The sequence below is a fragment of the Chlamydotis macqueenii genome, chromosome 24, assembly GCF_036417535.1.
Source record: "Chlamydotis macqueenii isolate bChlMac1 chromosome 24, bChlMac1.mat, whole genome shotgun sequence".
NCBI classification, from domain to species: domain Eukaryota; kingdom Metazoa; phylum Chordata; class Aves; order Otidiformes; family Otididae; genus Chlamydotis; species Chlamydotis macqueenii.
In genome coordinates this window covers 1,702,576-1,721,331 of record NC_141579.1, presented here as the reverse complement: position 1 = coordinate 1,721,331, position 18,756 = coordinate 1,702,576, and the positions used below count along the sequence as shown (strand labels likewise).

The 18,756-nt window shown below is 44.3% G+C and overlaps 1 protein-coding gene across 9 annotated transcripts in view; it reads right to left on the bottom strand.

The window, feature by feature from the left end:
• Nucleotides 1-18,756, bottom strand: part of PRDM10 (PR/SET domain 10) — a 38,033-nt gene that overhangs the window by 18,470 nt on the left and 807 nt on the right. For 3 of the 9 annotated variants that reach the window (XM_086766237.1, XM_086766235.1, XM_086766243.1), the window contains exons 2-10: nt 17,086-17,159; nt 10,742-10,931; nt 9,228-9,392; nt 7,572-7,631; nt 5,302-5,421; nt 4,358-4,565; nt 3,734-3,975; nt 2,489-2,692; nt 567-639 (exon numbers count right to left, since the gene is read on the bottom strand). In XM_086766237.1, coding sequence (XP_086622363.1) covers nt 567-639; nt 2,489-2,692; nt 3,734-3,975; nt 4,358-4,565; nt 5,302-5,421; nt 7,572-7,631; nt 9,228-9,392; nt 10,742-10,834 — 1,165 coding nt within the window. In that variant the 5' untranslated portion in view covers nt 10,835-10,931; nt 17,086-17,159. Of the gene's footprint in view, nt 1-566; nt 640-2,488; nt 2,693-3,733; nt 3,976-4,357; nt 4,566-5,301; nt 5,422-7,571; nt 7,632-9,227; nt 9,393-10,741; nt 10,932-11,947; nt 12,048-17,085; nt 17,160-17,291; nt 18,466-18,756 lie in introns of those variants that run through there. The other 6 variants (XM_086766240.1, XM_086766239.1, XM_086766238.1 and 3 more) reach the window with 5 other exon arrangements.

Genomic DNA, 18,756 nt, shown 5'->3' with positions numbered 1-18,756 from the left:
CTAATTAAACGCCTCATTTTTTCCCCCCCCAAGCCTTTCTGCCCTCTGTGGGCCATATTTCTCCCCTGAAGGTTAGACAGACCGCAGAATACCCAGCGCGGCTCCATTTAGCTTTGCTTTTATCCCCTCTGCGCTGTGGCATGACTACAGCTCATCGCAGAACGGGCGCTGTACACTGCTTTAAACTCAGGGAGATTTTGAAATATACCCTGGTATGGAAGAGCACCTACAGGATTGTGTTTCTGGCATATATTAGGAGAGAAGTTTCTCAATCTAAAGCAGCAGCACATCGGTTTATGACACACACTCAACGTTAGACATCGAGTACAGAAACATACTTCTTCCCAGCAGCAACCCAAGGCTTCCCAGAAACTGAGGCAGAGTTTTAATTTATTTTTATATCTGCAAGAGAAGACTTAGCAGAAGTAAGTCCCAATAATACAATCTAGATTTGGTTTGACTTCCCTTAACCTAGCAGAAATTCTGGGAGCCATGTACTTGTGACTTAGCACAACACCGAGCCACCACCACACTGAGAAAACTGAGAGTAGAAGAGCCCAAGTTACCCTTCCGTTCCTCCTCAGATATGTCATGGATCTTCTGGTTCACAAACTCGGCGTAAGAGGCCGCGTACCACACCTGCAGCAGGAACACAAGATAAGAGAACACTTAAATGGAGCGAGAGCTAAGGGGAATTCATTTGAAAATGGTTTTTAAGCAATATATTTACTTCACTCGCCTTAACCACTAACTTATTGCTCCTTTCTTCCTCAACGATCAAGCCTGTTGACATCAATATGCCCCCACTGAGGAATAAGAGAGCTTTGCTCAGAAAGCATATCCATTGAATCTTAAGGCACAGCCACCTAATATGAATATTAACCTCACACATGGCTACCAGTCGCTCTAAAGGAAATGAGATTCATCTCTTTAGACCCAACTGTACGATCGTAAAGGATCAATGTCAGCAGAGTTCTGTTACGTGTTGTGCCAAGAGGAATGGAGAAGTTTTTAATTCTGGTCATTTCCCCATTTCTTTCCTGCTCTCTTCACATAGACAATAAGCAGCACTGTCCACAGAGACTAACTGAAAATTTTTATTTCAGAACTTCTGATGGATTGGAGCAATATGGTCCTGCTTCCCAAAACAAAGAACTGCCAGGCTGCAGTGTGCTGAACCCACTTTCTTTATAAAGAGGATTTAGGAAATCATCATCAAAAAGAACCACAGGAGGCAGAAAGAGAGTTTATTACAGCCTAATATCAGATGCTCAGATTTCACTGAGAATTCTTGCATTATTTCTCATTTTTTATCTTACTGTTTGATGAAAAAGGTTCCATTTCAAGAGAGATTTCTTAAAGAAGGCATGAACGGATTTTCAGCATGAAAAAAAAAATGTTTAAACTTGTAATGGGCTGCAGGCGTTTTCCTAGCAGTGGCGAGCGGCGTTTCTAACTCCTTCAAGGACTCACTAGCAGGCATGTGTTACTTCACTCGCTAGCTGGACAAAGAAGAAAGCCTGGAGCGCCTAGACTACTCACCTGCCATGCAGGACTGAAGTTCTCAACTTGGACCGATTGATCCTCCTAGTGCAGTCTTTGGACAGAATTTATAGCGATGCCCTACATCCACTTGGGGAGGAAAACCCATTACAGAGCCCTGGTAATTCACTTTCAATTATCAAACCAATTTTATTTATCCCAAAAGACGCTACTAACACGTGAAGCAAGAAAAATGGTGCTTCTACAGACAGGTCTGTACAGATTTAATTAAAATCTGACTTCAAATGGATTTAAAAACTGTTGAGAAAATTATGTTTGAAATTTACATGCAAGAAAAGTTTCGAAGAACAAAACTTCCCGATAGAAAAGTTTTTTCGTTACCCCCAGTTTCCCAAAAGATGTTGAAAATGAAGGCCATCTCAGCCAGCCACGCTGCTTTGAGCTCAAAGTAACCAATACATTTTTAGAGGGAACAAAAAGTAACTCACAGGGAGGTCACAACAGCCTTTTATCATTTTCCACATGCAAAGTTTCAAAAGTTCCAGGAAAGCCAGGTAAAATGAGAGACCATATTCACTTAAGGCATCAGAAAACAAGTCAAGGGCACACAGGACTAACTGGAAAGGGCACCCAGAACTAAAAAGAATAAAACTGCTGCAATAAAAATCAGATCGCATCGGCAAAATATACGCAGTATAAAGCATGACAGCGACAGACAAGTCATTTATATACTCTTATTTTAAACTTCCTTATTTGATATCTGAGCCAATTTAAAATCCCTAAGTCGGTGGCTAACTACTTACTGGCTTCAGTGACATTTGATGCAGGCCATCGTGTGCTCTATTAAAGAAAAAAAAAAAAAGCCCTAAAACTATTGACAGCAATGATTTCTGGCACCTGGAGATGCACTTACTAGGTAGCAGCTCTAAGATTTGATTTAATCAAATGAAAAAAAATGAGTCACGAAACGCAAGCGATGCCATACCTTGAGTTCCTGCTTGGGCTCCACGTTTTTAATGGTTGTGTAGTAAATATGGTGGCCGTACTGGTACGCTACCAGGTTCTGCTCCAAATGGTTTTGAGCTGGACGCACAAACATCATCCAGTTACAAAGAGCCTCGCTAGAAAGTTCAAACCACAGATCCTCTTGCAAATCTCTGTCTTTTCTGTCACCCTTATCAAGAGACACCTGTAGCAAAATCCAATTACATGTGACTGGAACTGCCTGGCAGCAGGTTCAAAAGAATTTGAGTTTCTAAAAAAGCTACTGTGACCATGCAACTTTTACATCAGGAAAGCAATGAAGGCATAGCTAATTTTTTTCCTCTTTGCTAACAGGGATCCAGAAACAGGCAGCACTTGGAAAAAATACTTTAAAACAGGTTGAGGTTTAATGAGGGAGACACAATGGACCCTTCCACGGCTTTCAAGGGCAAGAAGCTCAGGCACAGTACTTGACACGTGGCAATAAATGAGGCACGAGAAGCTGTAGCTTTAGTAGCCTGTGTGACATCAAATGTCTCTAACTGGCAGACCCACCTCTCCTTTCACTTCCTGACTCGTGACACTGCCTCAAGCTGAAGTCGCACTTTAGCTGAACTTCTGTTGGGTCACTGAATCTGCCCTGTGGTCACAGCTTCCTTGCCAGATACTGACCATCAGAGACTGGCGCTCCTAAGACCGCTGCCCTCATCTCCAGCAAATAAAGAACCAATTCCTACATCCAAGCCAGTAAATAAATGGATAGAAGTGCATCAAACCCATTACATCACATGCCAATAGCTTGGCATGAGGAAGGGGAGAAAAATATCTCCTCTCCCCACACCTTGTGTGGGAGAGGAGGGAAAGCAGAAGAAATGTATTTTTAACTGAAGTTACAGCATGACACAAAAAATGGATGCAAAACATCCTCAGATGGGGCTGCTATTTTTGTGTCCAGATGCTGCTTCAGCCCACACGAGAGTGATTCACAGCATTCCACGCTATGTATCCTATATATCGTAACACCAGAATGCCAGAATATTCCCCACCATTATTGTCTCTCCCTGAATAACGGAGTAGATTCCAGGCCAAAGCAATCTGGGTATTTCAGAGTTACATTCAGAGACGGAAGTAACTAGAGAACATTTCCAGTGAAGTAACTGATCAAGGCAGGGCGACAAAACTCATGAAAATCAAAAGCTTAAGCACAAATTGATCCCTCTTCCTCTCTCACACACACCCCCCTTACCTTCAGATGGATATAGCAGTCTTTGAGTTCAGTTTGTCTAACCAGGGGTCCTTCCACAGGTCCAAACTGCGTGCGTTTTGGGATACGCCTTTTGGAGAACACACCTCCCAAAAACCTGTCTATATACAGCACCAAGGGCAGGCTGGCTCTCGCCCTGGTCAGCACAGGCCGGTTGGGGATTGGATGCAAAGGTCCGTGTTTGGGACACACGGAGGGATGCGCGTTGTTACACTCTTCACACCCTACAACACAAAGTCAGAGAGGACATGACTGTCAGGCAGACACTCACGCACCAGCTCGGAAGAGAGTCTTATCTCTCTCTAAACATCTTGGGCTCAGCTGTGGGAACATTTATTCCCAGAGTCTGTCTACATTTTAAAAAGATTAGAGAGGGCAGCCTCCTGCAAAATGAAGAACAAAACAGCTCAGAGATGTCACAGACCCTTGTCTTTTCAGTAAGGCAGCCCAATATGAGTCTACATTTCTGGGTATAAAGGGCTTTACCTACTATTGCTAAAATCTGGATGGTTTTCAATTCTGTTTACTAGAGCTGATGGAGGGGAAGGAGGAAAAAAAAAAAACAGTAGGGCAGCCAATATGCTACATACTGCTTCATATGCTTACACAAATCATTGGGATCAAAGGGTCGAGGTGGATCTGGATCCCATTCATCCATGTCAGTGTCTTCCCCATCTTCATCCTCATCTTCATCCTCATCATCTTCCTCTTTTGTTTCCATCCTTCCCATTGGATTCTGCAGAGGTACTAAAGGGTCAGAACCATCCACCGCCTCCATAGGAGGTAACACTTGGTTATGCACCGGTAACGATGCCTGAGGAGAGAATTCACAAACAATCAAAACCGATTCATGAAAAACACTCTTACGAAGAGGAGCGATGAAGGTTCCTGCTAGTCTACCCTTTCTGCTTCCTTTGGTAACGGAAAGGAGGAGAGGGGAAAGTGAAGCAACGTGATAAACAATTGCTGAGGGATGTTTTGCATCGCTGCTCCTGACAGCCTCACCCAGGACAGCTCTGTGTCACTACTTAGCGCTATACGATCAAGGACTGACCGCTCGAGAGAAGAAAATCGTATCAGAGAAGTTCTGGACCCTCAAGAGAAGGTCTGAAACAAAGTCCAGGCTCTGTGGAAATTATCTAGAGCCTAAGGCTGTATTTTAACTTCTCCTGTACAAGTGAGAGAATCCTGCACTTCAGCACGTTATCTTTTCTCTCGTTCAATCAAGCAAACCCAAACCCCAGAGCACACACATCAATAAGGGATGAGATAACATGACACCCTCTGTCAACTTTGCTTTGCAAAGCCGAGAAGAGTATTTTAAGGGGGCTGCTGAAGACAGGTGTCTCCGTATATTAAACACATGATCTCTCCTAAAAAAAACCCCCACACATTCCACAGCGAGACTATGAAAGACAGTACAAATCTGCGCTACGCCTTTCTCGCACCTCCTCCCGTATCGCTCAGACCCGTTTCACCGCCTGAGACAACGGAGCAATGAAATCGGTGTACTCGTACATTGAAAAGAGAAAGGGTGCCTGGCAACTTACTCTATCTGCTCGTGGACCCTGCTCCAGAGCCATTTGCTGGGGGGATTCGGCAACGTTGCCGAGCACGGAGAGGTTGGTGGGATTCATGCTCTGAGCAGCAGCAGGCAAGAGCACAGTTACCTAAAATTATAGGCACTCATTTTAGCACTGCGTCATTTCCATCAGTCGCTTACATCTGGGCAGTGCCCTGCATGCAAAGCTCCCTGGAGTCCCACGTTAGGTCAAAAATTGCAGCATTTTTTTTTTTTTTTTAGTGATGGACTTGGACAAAACCTGCCGATCCAGGGAAAAGGGAAAGGCTTCAAGACTCAGTCCAGATTTCGTAGCTTTTGAATTTCTTATCTCCCACTTCTGGCTTTAAATTAAGGTTCTATCCAGCTGAGATTCAAACTGCACTAGAAAAAGATGTGAGGAGCTCTGTAGCTCTTGGTAAAATCAGTGATATGTGGTCTTTTTCTCTTCTATCTCCAAATTCACTGGGTTTGTTTTGGTATATTTTTTGGGGGGTGTTTTTTGTTGGGTTTTTTTTTTGTTGTTTTTGTTTGTTTGTTTTTTTAAGAGAAAAGGTAAAGAAGGAGAACCAGCCATCTCCTCCTTTTGCTCATCTTTCCTTCTCACAAGCCAACCAAGATCCGTTAGAAAAGCACGATGGCATATTGATCTCGTTGGAAGATCAAGCACTGAAATGATGGGATTCCAACAATTTTCTTTACGTTATTTGGTCACACTATACATTTTTGGTTGTTCTCATACTTTTTTTTTTGGTGTGTGTAGTAACAAGAAAATTAATGCATATTACCACACTGCTCCCATCCATTCAGTGATAAAACAAAGCAGAATTAAGATCCCTGAAATCACCTTTCCTCTCTTTTGTTTCCTGCTTATCTGTACAGGCATTTGCACAGTTATCCTGCAGGATTTTTCATCCTTGTCTACAGCTGACATCACGTGGCTTCTAGTTTGTGGCTCTGACTGTTAAACAGCTTTTCCGCTAAAATTAAATCCTCTGTCTTACAAATAACATCAGATAAAACTGAGAACGGTGAGTTGTGCCAACAGTGAAGGAGCAGGCAAGAAAAATCCATAATGTAAGGATATAGATAGTCTTAAAACTGCAAATGTAGTTTTGTTTAAAGAGGCATTAAGAGTAATTTAGCAAACTGCTTAAAATCTACAGCAAAAAGTAGTCAGGAAACCACGTGACAGCGAGGAGGAAACCGCCACAGTGACAGCTGAACCAAGCTGTCTGGTATTGACATTTCTGATGCCAAGTGGCACCAGAAAAGGCGTCATTATTCAACGGCACACCTCCAGGTCTGCCGGCAGTGAGGTTCACACAACCTTGTGTCTATTTGTACCTCGTATTAGCATTCCCTACTACTAATCGCACTTCAAACACACCCTTACTTTCATTTCCATCTCAGATCTTGCAAGGAATATAAGTATTATTTAAAAAAAAAAACAAACCTTTCAATTTCTTCTTAAAATACAATTTCTTTTGAAAGACAAGAGGCACTTTAATTATTATTTCAGCATTTGTTGTCAGTTTAGGGATGTCCCACGTGAAACGTGGATGTAAAAACACCTGCAAAGGCAGGAGCTGCCATAACAAGGGACTAACCGTTCAGAATCTAGAGATCTAGATCTGAAAGCACCTACACCTGATTACCGCAACGCAGCCCTCAAAGATCCATCAAAACTTTATAAATTTGAGCTCCAGTTTTATTCTGTTCCTAGCCCACTTCACACCGGCCAGCATGTCAGACCTGGGACGCCTTGGTAAGGTAGGAGAGCCAGTAACTGAACTTCTTCAGGTTTTACAAGTAAGTTCCTCCAAAGTTTCCAGTAAACCTGGAGTTTTATCCAAAATTTCTATCCCTTGAGATCCTTTTATGGACTTAAAGGTGCCTAGATCAGAACCTGTAGGAGGACAATTGCAAAATCAGTCCTTCCAGGATGACACATCAAAATAAAGTCAGCCACATCAGCTTGCTAACTTAAGGGACACTGTCAAAAGATTTTTTTTTTACTATATCCAGGGCAGTAAATTAATATTTTTGTTGAACATCAATTAAAAAGAATACACTCAAACTCTCTTAACTTTTCTTGCTATTCATGCAGAAGCTAGCCAAGGCAATAGCGGCTTTTTGCCCTTGATCCATGAAAAGACTGCGATTTGACAAATTCAGAGAGAGCTTACTACGCTCTGCCACCACAACCATGGCCCTTTACCTTCCGCAACAGTTTCACGCCCAAGGAAAAGAACTCACCTGCTGCGTGGTGGCATCCTGTTGGACGTAAGCCACTTGGGACGGATCTGTAAACAGAGTCTAGACAAAGTGAAAAAGGCTTATCAAACCGGCCTCGGGGTTGTGTACTCCCAACTCACCCAAAAATTACCCTGCCACCAAGAAGTGATCCACATCTGATCCTTCGCTAACTTATAACGTGCCTATTATCAGAGTAGATTAGTTCAACCTACTCAAGTGGACCTACGTGTGTAGAAATTAAACTAAAATTAGGTAGTGCTCGATAAAAAGTTAATATATTTATGTGGCACTTTTCATCTATAAACCTAAAATGTTTCACAGGATTTTTTTTTCTTTTTTTTTTCCATACAGAAATCACTTTGTCAATTGCTGATTTGATAAATCTCTACCGGATGAAATTCAACAGCTATCTCAAATCCACATAATACTTGAGGGCAGGATAGATAACTGCTAGCTTTCTCTTTCTGCAAACTCACAAGACATCTGCATGCTTCTACACATTGATACAGCCAGGATGTTGGGTTTTTAATTTCAAAGAGGACACGGCAACTCCAATATTCTTACAGTAGCGTGCAAGAACAGCTCTGAGGGGCGGGCTTCCCCCACAGAAAAAGAAAAACTTAGATAAAAACTAAGCATCGACTGAGGCCAGCTGTTGCTTGCTTTGGCAAAACTTGAAATACCTAAGCTTGCAGCAGTCTGGCTCCAACAAAATAAAGCATGGCATAAGAAGAATCCCACTAGCACTCTGATTATTTCATCTCATTGCATTATAGCGTCTTCATACTACACTTTTTTTTTTTAGACTCAGAGTTTGAGTTACTTCTTGGTTAGTAACTTTCTGGGAGATATCCTCTCAAAGTCTCTCATCGCCTCTGAATGTCCCACCACGTAGGAACTATTTTTATGTAACAGCCCAGAATTGCACAAGAGAGACCGCGCCACACAAGGCTACGCCGGCGTTGCTGCCGACGTCAAGGACGCGCGCTCTGTAGCATTGCTAATCGGTCCCGTCAGCGACGGCAATGTAAAACGTTCCTAACGAAGCGTGCCTGTTCCTCTCTTTTTATCTGTGCACAGAGGTACCGATGCACACTGTGTTAACCCATATAAACACGTGCTGTCAGAGAATAAAAGCGGTTTGATATAATTACTAAGAACCTAGGCCTATAAAACCAACAACTTCTCTGAAGAGAGACTAAAAAATTAGACTGCGTACACTGAGATCCTCTGCGAAAAGACGTGACTGTTATTGTAACTATCAATTATGAGAACTGTACTATGCAAAACAAGGACTCTTCCCAAAGACACACAGATCACTCTTAGCATTGCACTGAATACAACAGAGGCAGAATTTCTGGAGAGATTATCTGTGTTTCGGAAAACATCTTTGACTGAACCATAATCTCATCCACCTTCAGTGAAATAACCAGCGTTTCATAGTTCAGAGCCTTGACATCCTTTGATTATTGCATTTGCACATCAGACAGATGAACAGCATGAAGTCCCTGTTCCGCAACGGGCAGATAAAAGCGTTAAGAGCAACTGCCTGCTATTTTCCAGTCACACCACTCAGCTGGTAACTGGCTTTCATCTCAAACGAGATTGTTTTGCTTTCTAGGTGCCAAAATGGGGTGGGCTCAGAACCACACATGCCTGCGTAGCTTCCACTGGATGGATGTAAACGAGTGTGTGCTCCGAGGTGTCCACGGAGGTGTAGGAGGTGCCATCCGCCGTGTAGACGACCTGCTGCGAGGGACGGTCCTGCTCATCGCTGTACACTATCTGTGCCACCGTGCCCCCCTCAGGGACAAAGTGCACCTGGGGGCAGTAAAAAAAAAAAAAAAAAAAAAGAAAAAACAAATCAGATCCTGTAGTGAAATATATGGGAAACAACACAAGACACATAGGTTACAAAGTGCCTTAGAAAGCAGAGTACCTTGTGTCCCAACTACCCAGCCAATTGTTTTGAAAACAATAAGCTCACTGTATAATATACATTTAAAATCTCAATGAATTATGCTAGCAGCGTACCCATCTGGATATAAACTACCATCACATTCTGGTTTCACTCTGCATTTTAACTCAAGACCTAACTGGTAGAAAGGGCATCTTCCCATACTTAGTTCTTGCATAACGCTTTCAAAATTTGTAAGAGAAAAGAAGTTCAGATTGGAACTGGTGTCTCTAGGGAATGTATCGGTGTATTGTTTCCCTTTAATCTCGCATTCCTTTCTGGATTTATGGTAATTAGTTTGTTCAGCTAGTTCTGCAGTTGGAGGTGATTTTTTCTGTCTGATGAACGGCTAACAGAATCTATTAAATGTGATACCGCTTCAAGTAATAGCATTGCGCCTATCATGAGGAAGCAACAGCGCACGTTCGATTGCTTCTCTGTTGTACGTATATACAGTCTCAGTAGGAAATTCAACTATTTCAGCAGAGAAAAATATAACTGAAAAGATTAAGCAATGATTCCAAGGACTACTGGAACAGGTTACGTCTAGGGCAGCAGTTTAAATCCAAACAACTTGATTTTGACAGAACATTATGATCATTTCAACAAGCTAGAATACTTAATTCCAGTGGGAATGGGAAAACGTTTCTCTTTTGACACTCTACATACCGAAAACTATTTTCGGTGCATGGGTAAAACAGGACAGTTAGCAGGAAAGTAAGTCTCAGCTGCTTTGTCTCAGACAGAGGGACTAGCTGCGTACATCAGAACTGGACTGTATTAATCACTACAATTAACATTTCTCCCTTCCCCACTACCCCGACGTCTGACTGGAAAATATTATTCACATTGCTTTCCCCAAGGTCCACCCACAATTCCAACTGATTTGCCTGATGCCATCAAAACGGGCTGCCACAGACCCCAGATTTTGTTAATATTCATTAATCCTTTCACTTTCCCACATAGCTGTACATCTGTTTGGACACTGAAACTTCTACAGCCACCGGCCGGTTTCGTTCAGCTCGTTTGAGATGACTGTGTATTCACTGCTGCAGTTTGCACAGCTCGCTTTCTGAAGCTTTAATCCAAAATCATCACAGAAATGTTTCTCCTCAAACGAAAGCTGAGTTTCCAGCAGATAAGAAACAGCCAAATGAGAACGCCTGCTTGCTCAACTCAACTCAGCCCGAGAGCTCTGGGAGGCACTAGTCACCTGAGCAGTATTCTGTTCCTGCTCAGCAGAGTCAGCCCACACCTGAGGACTTTCCTCTTTTGAGTCCATCTCCTCCTCGCCGTGGTGCTCCATGATGAGCAAGATCTACCGGAGGGATGTCTGGCTGAATAGGTTCATCTGTTCACTGTCTTTCTGCTTCCAGAAGACAAGGTGATCTTCAGTAACATGGCTATAAAAAGAAAAAAAGAAGAAGAGATGGAGATATTAAAGCAATGTGACACACACAGAAGAGGGGTTGGAGGTATCTTCATCAGCTGCCAGAGTAAAGCAGGCTTGGCACGCTAAAGTTCTGCTGTGCAATGCTTTCCGTGTCCTATTAAGGAGGAAACAAGTCAACCATCGCTACGATTGCGCTGAAGGATTATCCTGAATGCCTCCTGCACTGAAAGATTAGACTGAATTCCTCCTGTACGTCTTTCCTTGGCCACAGGCAGTCCACAAAATATTCTACACGTCCTCCTTCTGGCACCTACAGGCCCAGAAATCAATAAATGATGCAGAAAATCGGCCCTAAGCTTCCAACAAGAAAACACCACATTCAGAGATGCATCAACGGTTTCTCAGTTTGCGTGAAAGAGGTTTTGTTCACGGAACAACTGGCTTTACACGTACAGGCAGCTTTCACCTTGTGCAAAACCGCAGTCCCGGGTGCTATTCAGGCAGCGCTACAATAGACAACTTTTAGAAAAAGAACAATGAAACTTAAACTCTGATTCATGCGAGCCCAAAGAGCCTGACAAATTGCTTCCAAGCCAGGTTTTATTCACCTCCTGCAATTTTATCGGGGCCTCTAAATCTGCCATTGGGAATCTCAGAAGCGTAATTTACAGCTCCGGTGATTGGTTTAGTCAGAGGTTCAGCACCTTCCCAATCCTCCGTCTCTAACGTCGTATTAAATCAAAGGCCCGGGAATTAGCATGAGGCTGAGCCCATTTAATTTCTCAGCAAGTCCAATTAACTTTATTTGATACGGAGTGCCTCGCTGGGCTGATCCAACGCCAGCATCCCGTCTGTGCACCAGGAAGAAAGCAGAAGGCTCCTTGCTGACGCTTTCATTCATTTGCATTTTCAATGCAAATTATTTTAGTCAGAATTTATTCCCATAAATGCTAGCAGTTGGCTCGTCATTGACAAGCTAAAAAAAGGATAAGGAGAGGAAAAAAAAAAGCAGCAGGCACTTTTTACCTTCTAATTTTGCCGGCAACGAGTAAGCTTTGCAGCCCCGAGTCCTGGCCAGAACATATAAATCAATAGCGCAGAAAAGTCTCAGGCTAACGTCACTGAACTGCATGACAACAACAACAAAAAAATTACTTCCACACATACAAAGAAAAACTGTGGAAAATATATTTTTGGGCATCACCAGACAGTAAGTCATGCTGTTATTGGTGACTAAAGCCTAACATTTGCTTTCTCACGCCAAGCAAGGCGGTACGCACGCGCCAGGCGGTTCACCGCGCGAGCAGAGACTGAGGAGCGGTGCGACGCATCCTTCGGTGCTGGGGTAAAGGATCAGAAATCCTCCTCCCCGCATTCACGTGGGTTGATATAAAACATCCAGAAAAAGCACTGAGGAGAAAAGGAAAGGAAAACTTGCACCTGCGCGCAGCGCTTTAGCTAGAGGAACTATGTCAGAAACATAATCCGAGCAGCAGTTTCACGTGAAATTCAATGCCTGTCCTGTTGGTTTTCTTTGGCTGGTTTATCCCAAACAGCTCTTTTTTCCTGACTGTCATTATTAATCAAGAGCCAATTCAGGTAATTGCACTAACAATAGCCAGTAGTTTAATCAATTACCTAACAGGTCAGAAAAATAAAAATAAACACGAGAGGTTTCAAGTTTGGGCGGTTTGGGCTTTTAAAAATATAATTATCCCGTTAGTAAGAACGTAATTAAATTAACCAGGGATTGAATTAAGAGCAAGGCACGGTTCTGGCTAATTCCACATGGTGCAACAAGTAGCAGAATTTCTGGCCGACCTTCCCTACGAGCAGATATTGAAGGTCTGAAGGAAGATGCTGACTCACTCCTGCAGATTCATTCTGGCACAAATAACTTACAACTTGAGCGGAAAGGAGACCGAAAGGTTCGGACAGGTCTTTAATAGGCAAAACTGGGCAGTAAGCTTCATAAATGAAAAAAAATACAGTACCGAAAAGTTGGAAAAGAAAGCAGGAGACAGTAATTTCAGGTTTTGATGTGGTTCTAAAGGTTAACGCTAATCTCAGATCTCGGGGAAAAAAAGCAAGGTTGAGCCAAATTCAGTGGTTTGGTGGTGTAATTCCTATAAACGGTCCTGTTATTGCTGTTCTTCACCGAAACAAAAAAAACCACACTGCTCAGCCCAGCCAGTCGTCTAGCAATAACAACCAGACAACATTATGAGCCGCAACATTTGCTGATGCTTTCAACTTCTGTTATTTCCAAATACACCCTAGGATCTGCCCCTCCGGCATGCATTCCTACCAAAGACTGGATCTCCGTCAATTCTCATCACTTCTGTCACCACCAAAATACACAGAAAAGCGCATTTCCCTGGAAACGTGGATGCGTGGAGTGAGAAGTCAGTGCATGATCTTATTTTCTTCTTTAAATCCCCCTCTCGATATCCAGTACAGCTGTGACACTGACGGCGCCTCAAGATTTTAAATGATTTCCCTGTGGTCTCCTCTCAGCAGAGACGTCTCGCTGCACAAGGACGCGGCAGATGTCCAGCTCAGCACGTAGCCACAATAATTTTTTAAATTAGCTGCAGAAGAACCGTGATGCGTACGTTAGGTTCATCTACAGTAAGCCTGTTGGCAGTAGAAGTTTGGGAGATACAGGTAAAGAAAATATTTATTTTCTCAAAGGGTCTAGCTGGAAGCTTTGGTGTTCTTTTAGCAGAAATAAATTCTGAAACTTTGGGCATCAGCATGGCATGCAAAGGCACACTGTCCGCTTGTCTCCGCTTGCTCTACACGCTGTTTGTCCATGGATTATCCTTTGCAACTGTTGATTTTCCTCCCTGCACCTCACACGCATCAGGCATTTTCAGACAAGCTAAATGCCACGGCAAGCTCCACGACGGGAAGTTCCGCAGCGTCAAGGGGACACATACACATGATGAGACCAAATATATCGATCGCAATTCTGTCGCCACCCCAATGTTTGCGTACAAGCTGATAACCGTCACGCACACGAGCAAGAAGCAACGCCAACGTGAGATGCTAAACCATACAGAGTAACTGTGAAGACAGCATTTTCCTCCCCAAAATAGCAGGCACGCCTCGCCCAGTCCATGCTGGGTGATGACACAAGCTGAAATGGAACTGGGTGTAAATATAACCCAGTATCACTCCAGTACGTCAGCGGCAGGACGCAGCGTGTCATATATAACGTGAATCAAGACATAATGTGAATCCAGAACCCGCAAAACCTCCGTTACTTTAGAAGAAAGGCACATCTAAATTCAACACTGATGTTACCCTGCGCGTATCCAGATTCTGCTGCACATCCTGGCGCACAAAATCCCTCCTCCAGCAGAAGATAAGCTCATTCTGCCTTGTTTGCTGGAGTTCTACCCTTGAGCTCCCTGTGACGCGCTCACGTTTTTCACGGGCGGAAGCGCATTCCGAGTTCGGAAGTGACACCAGCGCAGGGCCGTGCTTGTCTCTCGGCGAGGCTCAGGAGTGCAGGAGCAACCTGGTGCTAACCACAGCTAGAAAGCAGCTGATGTAGAGTTGGAGCACAGTCAAGGAGTCAGAGTGAACCGTGCTCCAACAGAAAACCTCCAACAGCAGCAAAGCCACTGTTACGTTGTATTTGGCCTGTAACAAAATTTAACACAAGCTGTATATAGAGAACTCAAATGGTGCTTTAACGGGAAGTTCAGCTCTGAAATTCAGAGAAAAGCATCACTAAAAAAAAAAAAATCAACACTGACTATATTTTCTTGGCATACCTGCTATTAAGGAACAAGTTCTTTCAATGCTGGGACTACACAAGAAGGTAGACAGATAAAATCTCTGGGGACTTCATCCTCTCCAAGCCTAATTAAGGATATTCTGCTGAGAAAGCACCCGAGCCAGCTGCTGCCAAGCATCCATTTCTGTCCCTTCTCCGAGACAACAGGAACGCGGGAATATTAAAGCTGGGCAAGGGGAAGAGTCCACCTCCCTGCTCAGGGAGCCATAAAGCCACTGCAGTATCTCAGATGAGAATCCACTTCGCAATAATGGTGCATAACCCAGCTAATGTGATTTACTCCCCAGCGTAAAAGGCTCGCGCGCAGACTGGGGTTCCCTGCAGCAATACTGGCAGGGGCTATTAGCTTAATCTTTTAAGTACTGAGCTCACCGACCGCTCTTTTTCACCGCCAACCATATGCAAGGACAGCAGGAATTGTTACGAAAGGGGGTTTTTACGACGACGGGTCTTCCTCCAGCTTTTAATGTGAAAATGATTTATTACTCTCAAAAGGAACATCACATCTATCTGCAAAAAGCCTCATCCCCCACTTAAGTTAATTACCCCGGCTTGCCTAGAAGGCAGAGCCGGTGCATTTCCTGAGATCCCTTGGCAAGAAGGCGCTTTCACTGCAGCAAGAAGGTCCCTAACCTCATTGAGGACTGAGTCACAGCTGCCGTCTCCTCCTCCTCTGCATCCCCATCCATCAAAAGCACATATTGTTTCAAGGAACTCTGGCTCTGGTGCATTTTGGCTGAACGTTAACAATCAGGTAATATATAACCACGATATTTATGTTTTACTGGGGAGTTAGAAATGGAAATCATACATAGGGTTGGGCAGCAAGGATTATTTATTTTCCACAACTGGAAAAATGGCTTTAATTTATTTAGTCAGGTAATAAACAGAAGAGCTCAGCCAAACACAAACTCACTCTTCACTCAAATTGTGCATAATGAATCGATTTATCAATATCCTTGTGGCACATCCATCATCAAAGCAACAAGGAGATGGAGGAGACCTCTTAGATCTTCAAGGCCAGTCCTCCGCTACTGTGTCCAAGCTGTCACAACAACCTGTTGCAACTATTCTCTCACAAAGTTATCAGGGAAGGAGCCAAAAGTCCGTTTCTAACACAAACTAGGGGAGATAATCAAGTGCTCCAAGTGAGCCCCAAGAGAGGGGGCTGACATCTCCCTGAGGGCTGGAGAACTCCTTGGAGATGCAGTTCCTGCTATAAGGACATCTCCGTTTAGTCCCAATTCTCGTCTCAAGATCAAGTGTTTCTCACAGTATCTCTTCCTCACCCTTTCGGCGAGGAAAGAGACAAGTTAATTACTTTTCCATATACGCACATGCCCTTCATCGTCACCTCTCTCCCCATTTACCCAACACCTACATATCCACTCCAGCAACTGATTTCTTCCTCCCATCCTCAGCTTCCCGAATGCGTGACCACGTTCTTCACGTCCTCTTCCTCCCAACGTTTCACGCTCTGAGGTCCCTACGGTATCATCATTTGTTACTATCGCATACCGCAATTCTCCCTTTCCAACTGCTTGAGGCCGCGACCCTGTCTACTTCATTTATCTGGTTTACAAATTATAGAGGGATAAAGCAAGAAAACAGGGAAAACACATATTTAAAGTACAACATGACAAAAAAGGAAGAGAAAAAGCCTCTATCCAAACCTGTGCTCCACTGCTGCGTATGCAGCTTTCAAGAAGGCACTCTCAGGTTTTACCGAAAGGAAACAAAACCATGCCAACACCACCATATGGCTCAGTGACCCTCCACTTCCTCTTGCCACCTTTTTTTTTGTCTCCTATGCCTTCTCCAGCCCAGGCAACTCTTCCCAAAGCTACCGTCAACTAGAGGAGGTTTTTTTTCCCCTTCCTGCAGGCTGGTGGTGCTGCTTCTTCCACCCTTCTCACATATCTCTGCATCTCTCTTCTGAATTCAATCACCGCTCTACTTTAAGCTCTCCAAAAGACAAAACTACCTTTCTTCTGCACATAAAAAACCCCAAACAACTCGTCTCTTTTAGAACAGCTGCTTTTCTGAGCTACTACAGGCCACAGAGAAGAAAGCAGGCTAGCTGGACATTAAAAGAGGTGGAGACTTAACATACAACACCAGTTTAGGAACTGAAGTTGAGTTTTACTAGCATGAGATAAAATAACAAATAGACCTGATCTCACATTTAAGTCAAAGTCAAAACAGAATTCACAATACTAAAGCAGCCTCTGTAATTAGCTACGCACTTGTAAGTCAATAAAAACTCAGTTTGCACAGCTGACAGCAGCTGCGGGTTGTTAGAAACACAAGTGAAGTAGCTGCTGACTGCAGAGCAAGTTGTCAGAAGAGAGCTCACCCAGGGATTTTCTTTGCAGGTTGGTATTAAGGGTGCCAGAGGAGAGGAAGCGACATCACATACCCCTTTTCTCTCTAAAAAAAAAAAACCAAACAACTGTCAATTACTCCATCAGAAAATAATCATAATTACATCCATATCTCATAATCAAGGTAATAAAGCTATCTCCATTTTAAACACGTAACACACAAAAGAAGCATGCTTACAGCAAAGTGCCAAAAAGCACCACAATTCAGGAGGTAAGTTCTCCACTTAAGGACTGACTCAAGAAATATACTCTCTTATATTTTTTTTTCCCCGGAAATGAAGGCATTAGAAGGCTTGAGGGTGCCAGTTATTTTATCTCCACAAAAAAACTGCAAGGAACTCTTACAAAATCAGCTGATGATTCAGTAGCACTTCATCATCTAACTTAACCAACAGAAAGGAAAAAAAGAAAATTCAGTCATTGAAAAAGTAATAGAAGGAAGCTGAAGTTCAGTGTAGTCTCTATTCCCATTGAAACTCTGAAAGAGAAATGCTGATACCCATCTTCTAGACACTCAGCTTTGTGCTTGTTCATTCTTTAGAGCCCCGAAAGAGCCACAAGTGTATCATTAACACACTAGACTGATTGGTGCGCAGGTACCAAAAGTGCATCACAAATAACAACCGTCCATTTCACTGGGGACTACGAAGCTCAGTAGCCCAAACCAGGTTTTTAACTCCCACCTGCAGCCACCTGCAAGACCCCTTCTGAGGGCCTGCAATGAGCAGCTGAGGGGTAAGAGGTGACCGGGCAGAGCTTAAAATGTCTCACACAGGGAAACTAAACATATAAAGGGTGAGTTGTCCCTTTAGGGTGAGTAATTCTGAACCACAGAGCACCAGGACCTCGTTTTTCCATTCCAATGTAACAAGCTCCCATTAAACAGTTTTTTAACGCAGCTGTAGCACAGGTGGAGGGGCACAGCAACTCAACACCAAAATCTAGACAGCAAGAGGTCTGCAAAACCCAACAGCCATGTGCTGTAACCGTATCTCAGATCGCAGGGACCAGCATATTTGGCAGAAGCAACCACCACCACCAAGACCAGCGTTAGCAGAGGGGTGGCAAACACGGCAGCTTCCACTTGCAGAAGCTGCTTCTGCTAACACAAGGGCCTTTGCCCTTTCCTTCAGGCCTCCGTGGACAGACCCACCTCACGCAACGGCAGCCAGCAGAAAGCCCGAACCCACCGGCCTGGTCCCGCTCTGCTCTGGGGTGACCCTATCCACACAAGCCCCATCCCAGCGCCTCAAGGTGGTGGGGAAAGGGCTGCCACCCCTCCACACCAAGCCCCAGGACCACCCAGACCGCAGCCTTCCCCCGCTGGGGCCGACACAGGTGCCCAAAGGGCCCCCCAAACGCCACCCACAGACATGACAACCCCCGCCCTCCCCTCAGCCCAGACTGCGGCTCCCCGTCACCCGCTCCCCCTTTTATACCCTCCGCGCCCCACTGCCACCACCCCCCGCAGCCAATCCGGGGAGGGAGGAAGGGGGGGGGTGCGACGCCCCCTCCCCTAAGTAAGCCAATAGAAGGCAGGGGCGCGAGGCACGCGGCCAATCAAGAGGCGCAGGTGCCCCCGCGCCCCGCTTCCCGCCACCGCTCCCCAGTGTGAGAAACCCCCCCCCTCCCCTCCCCTCCCC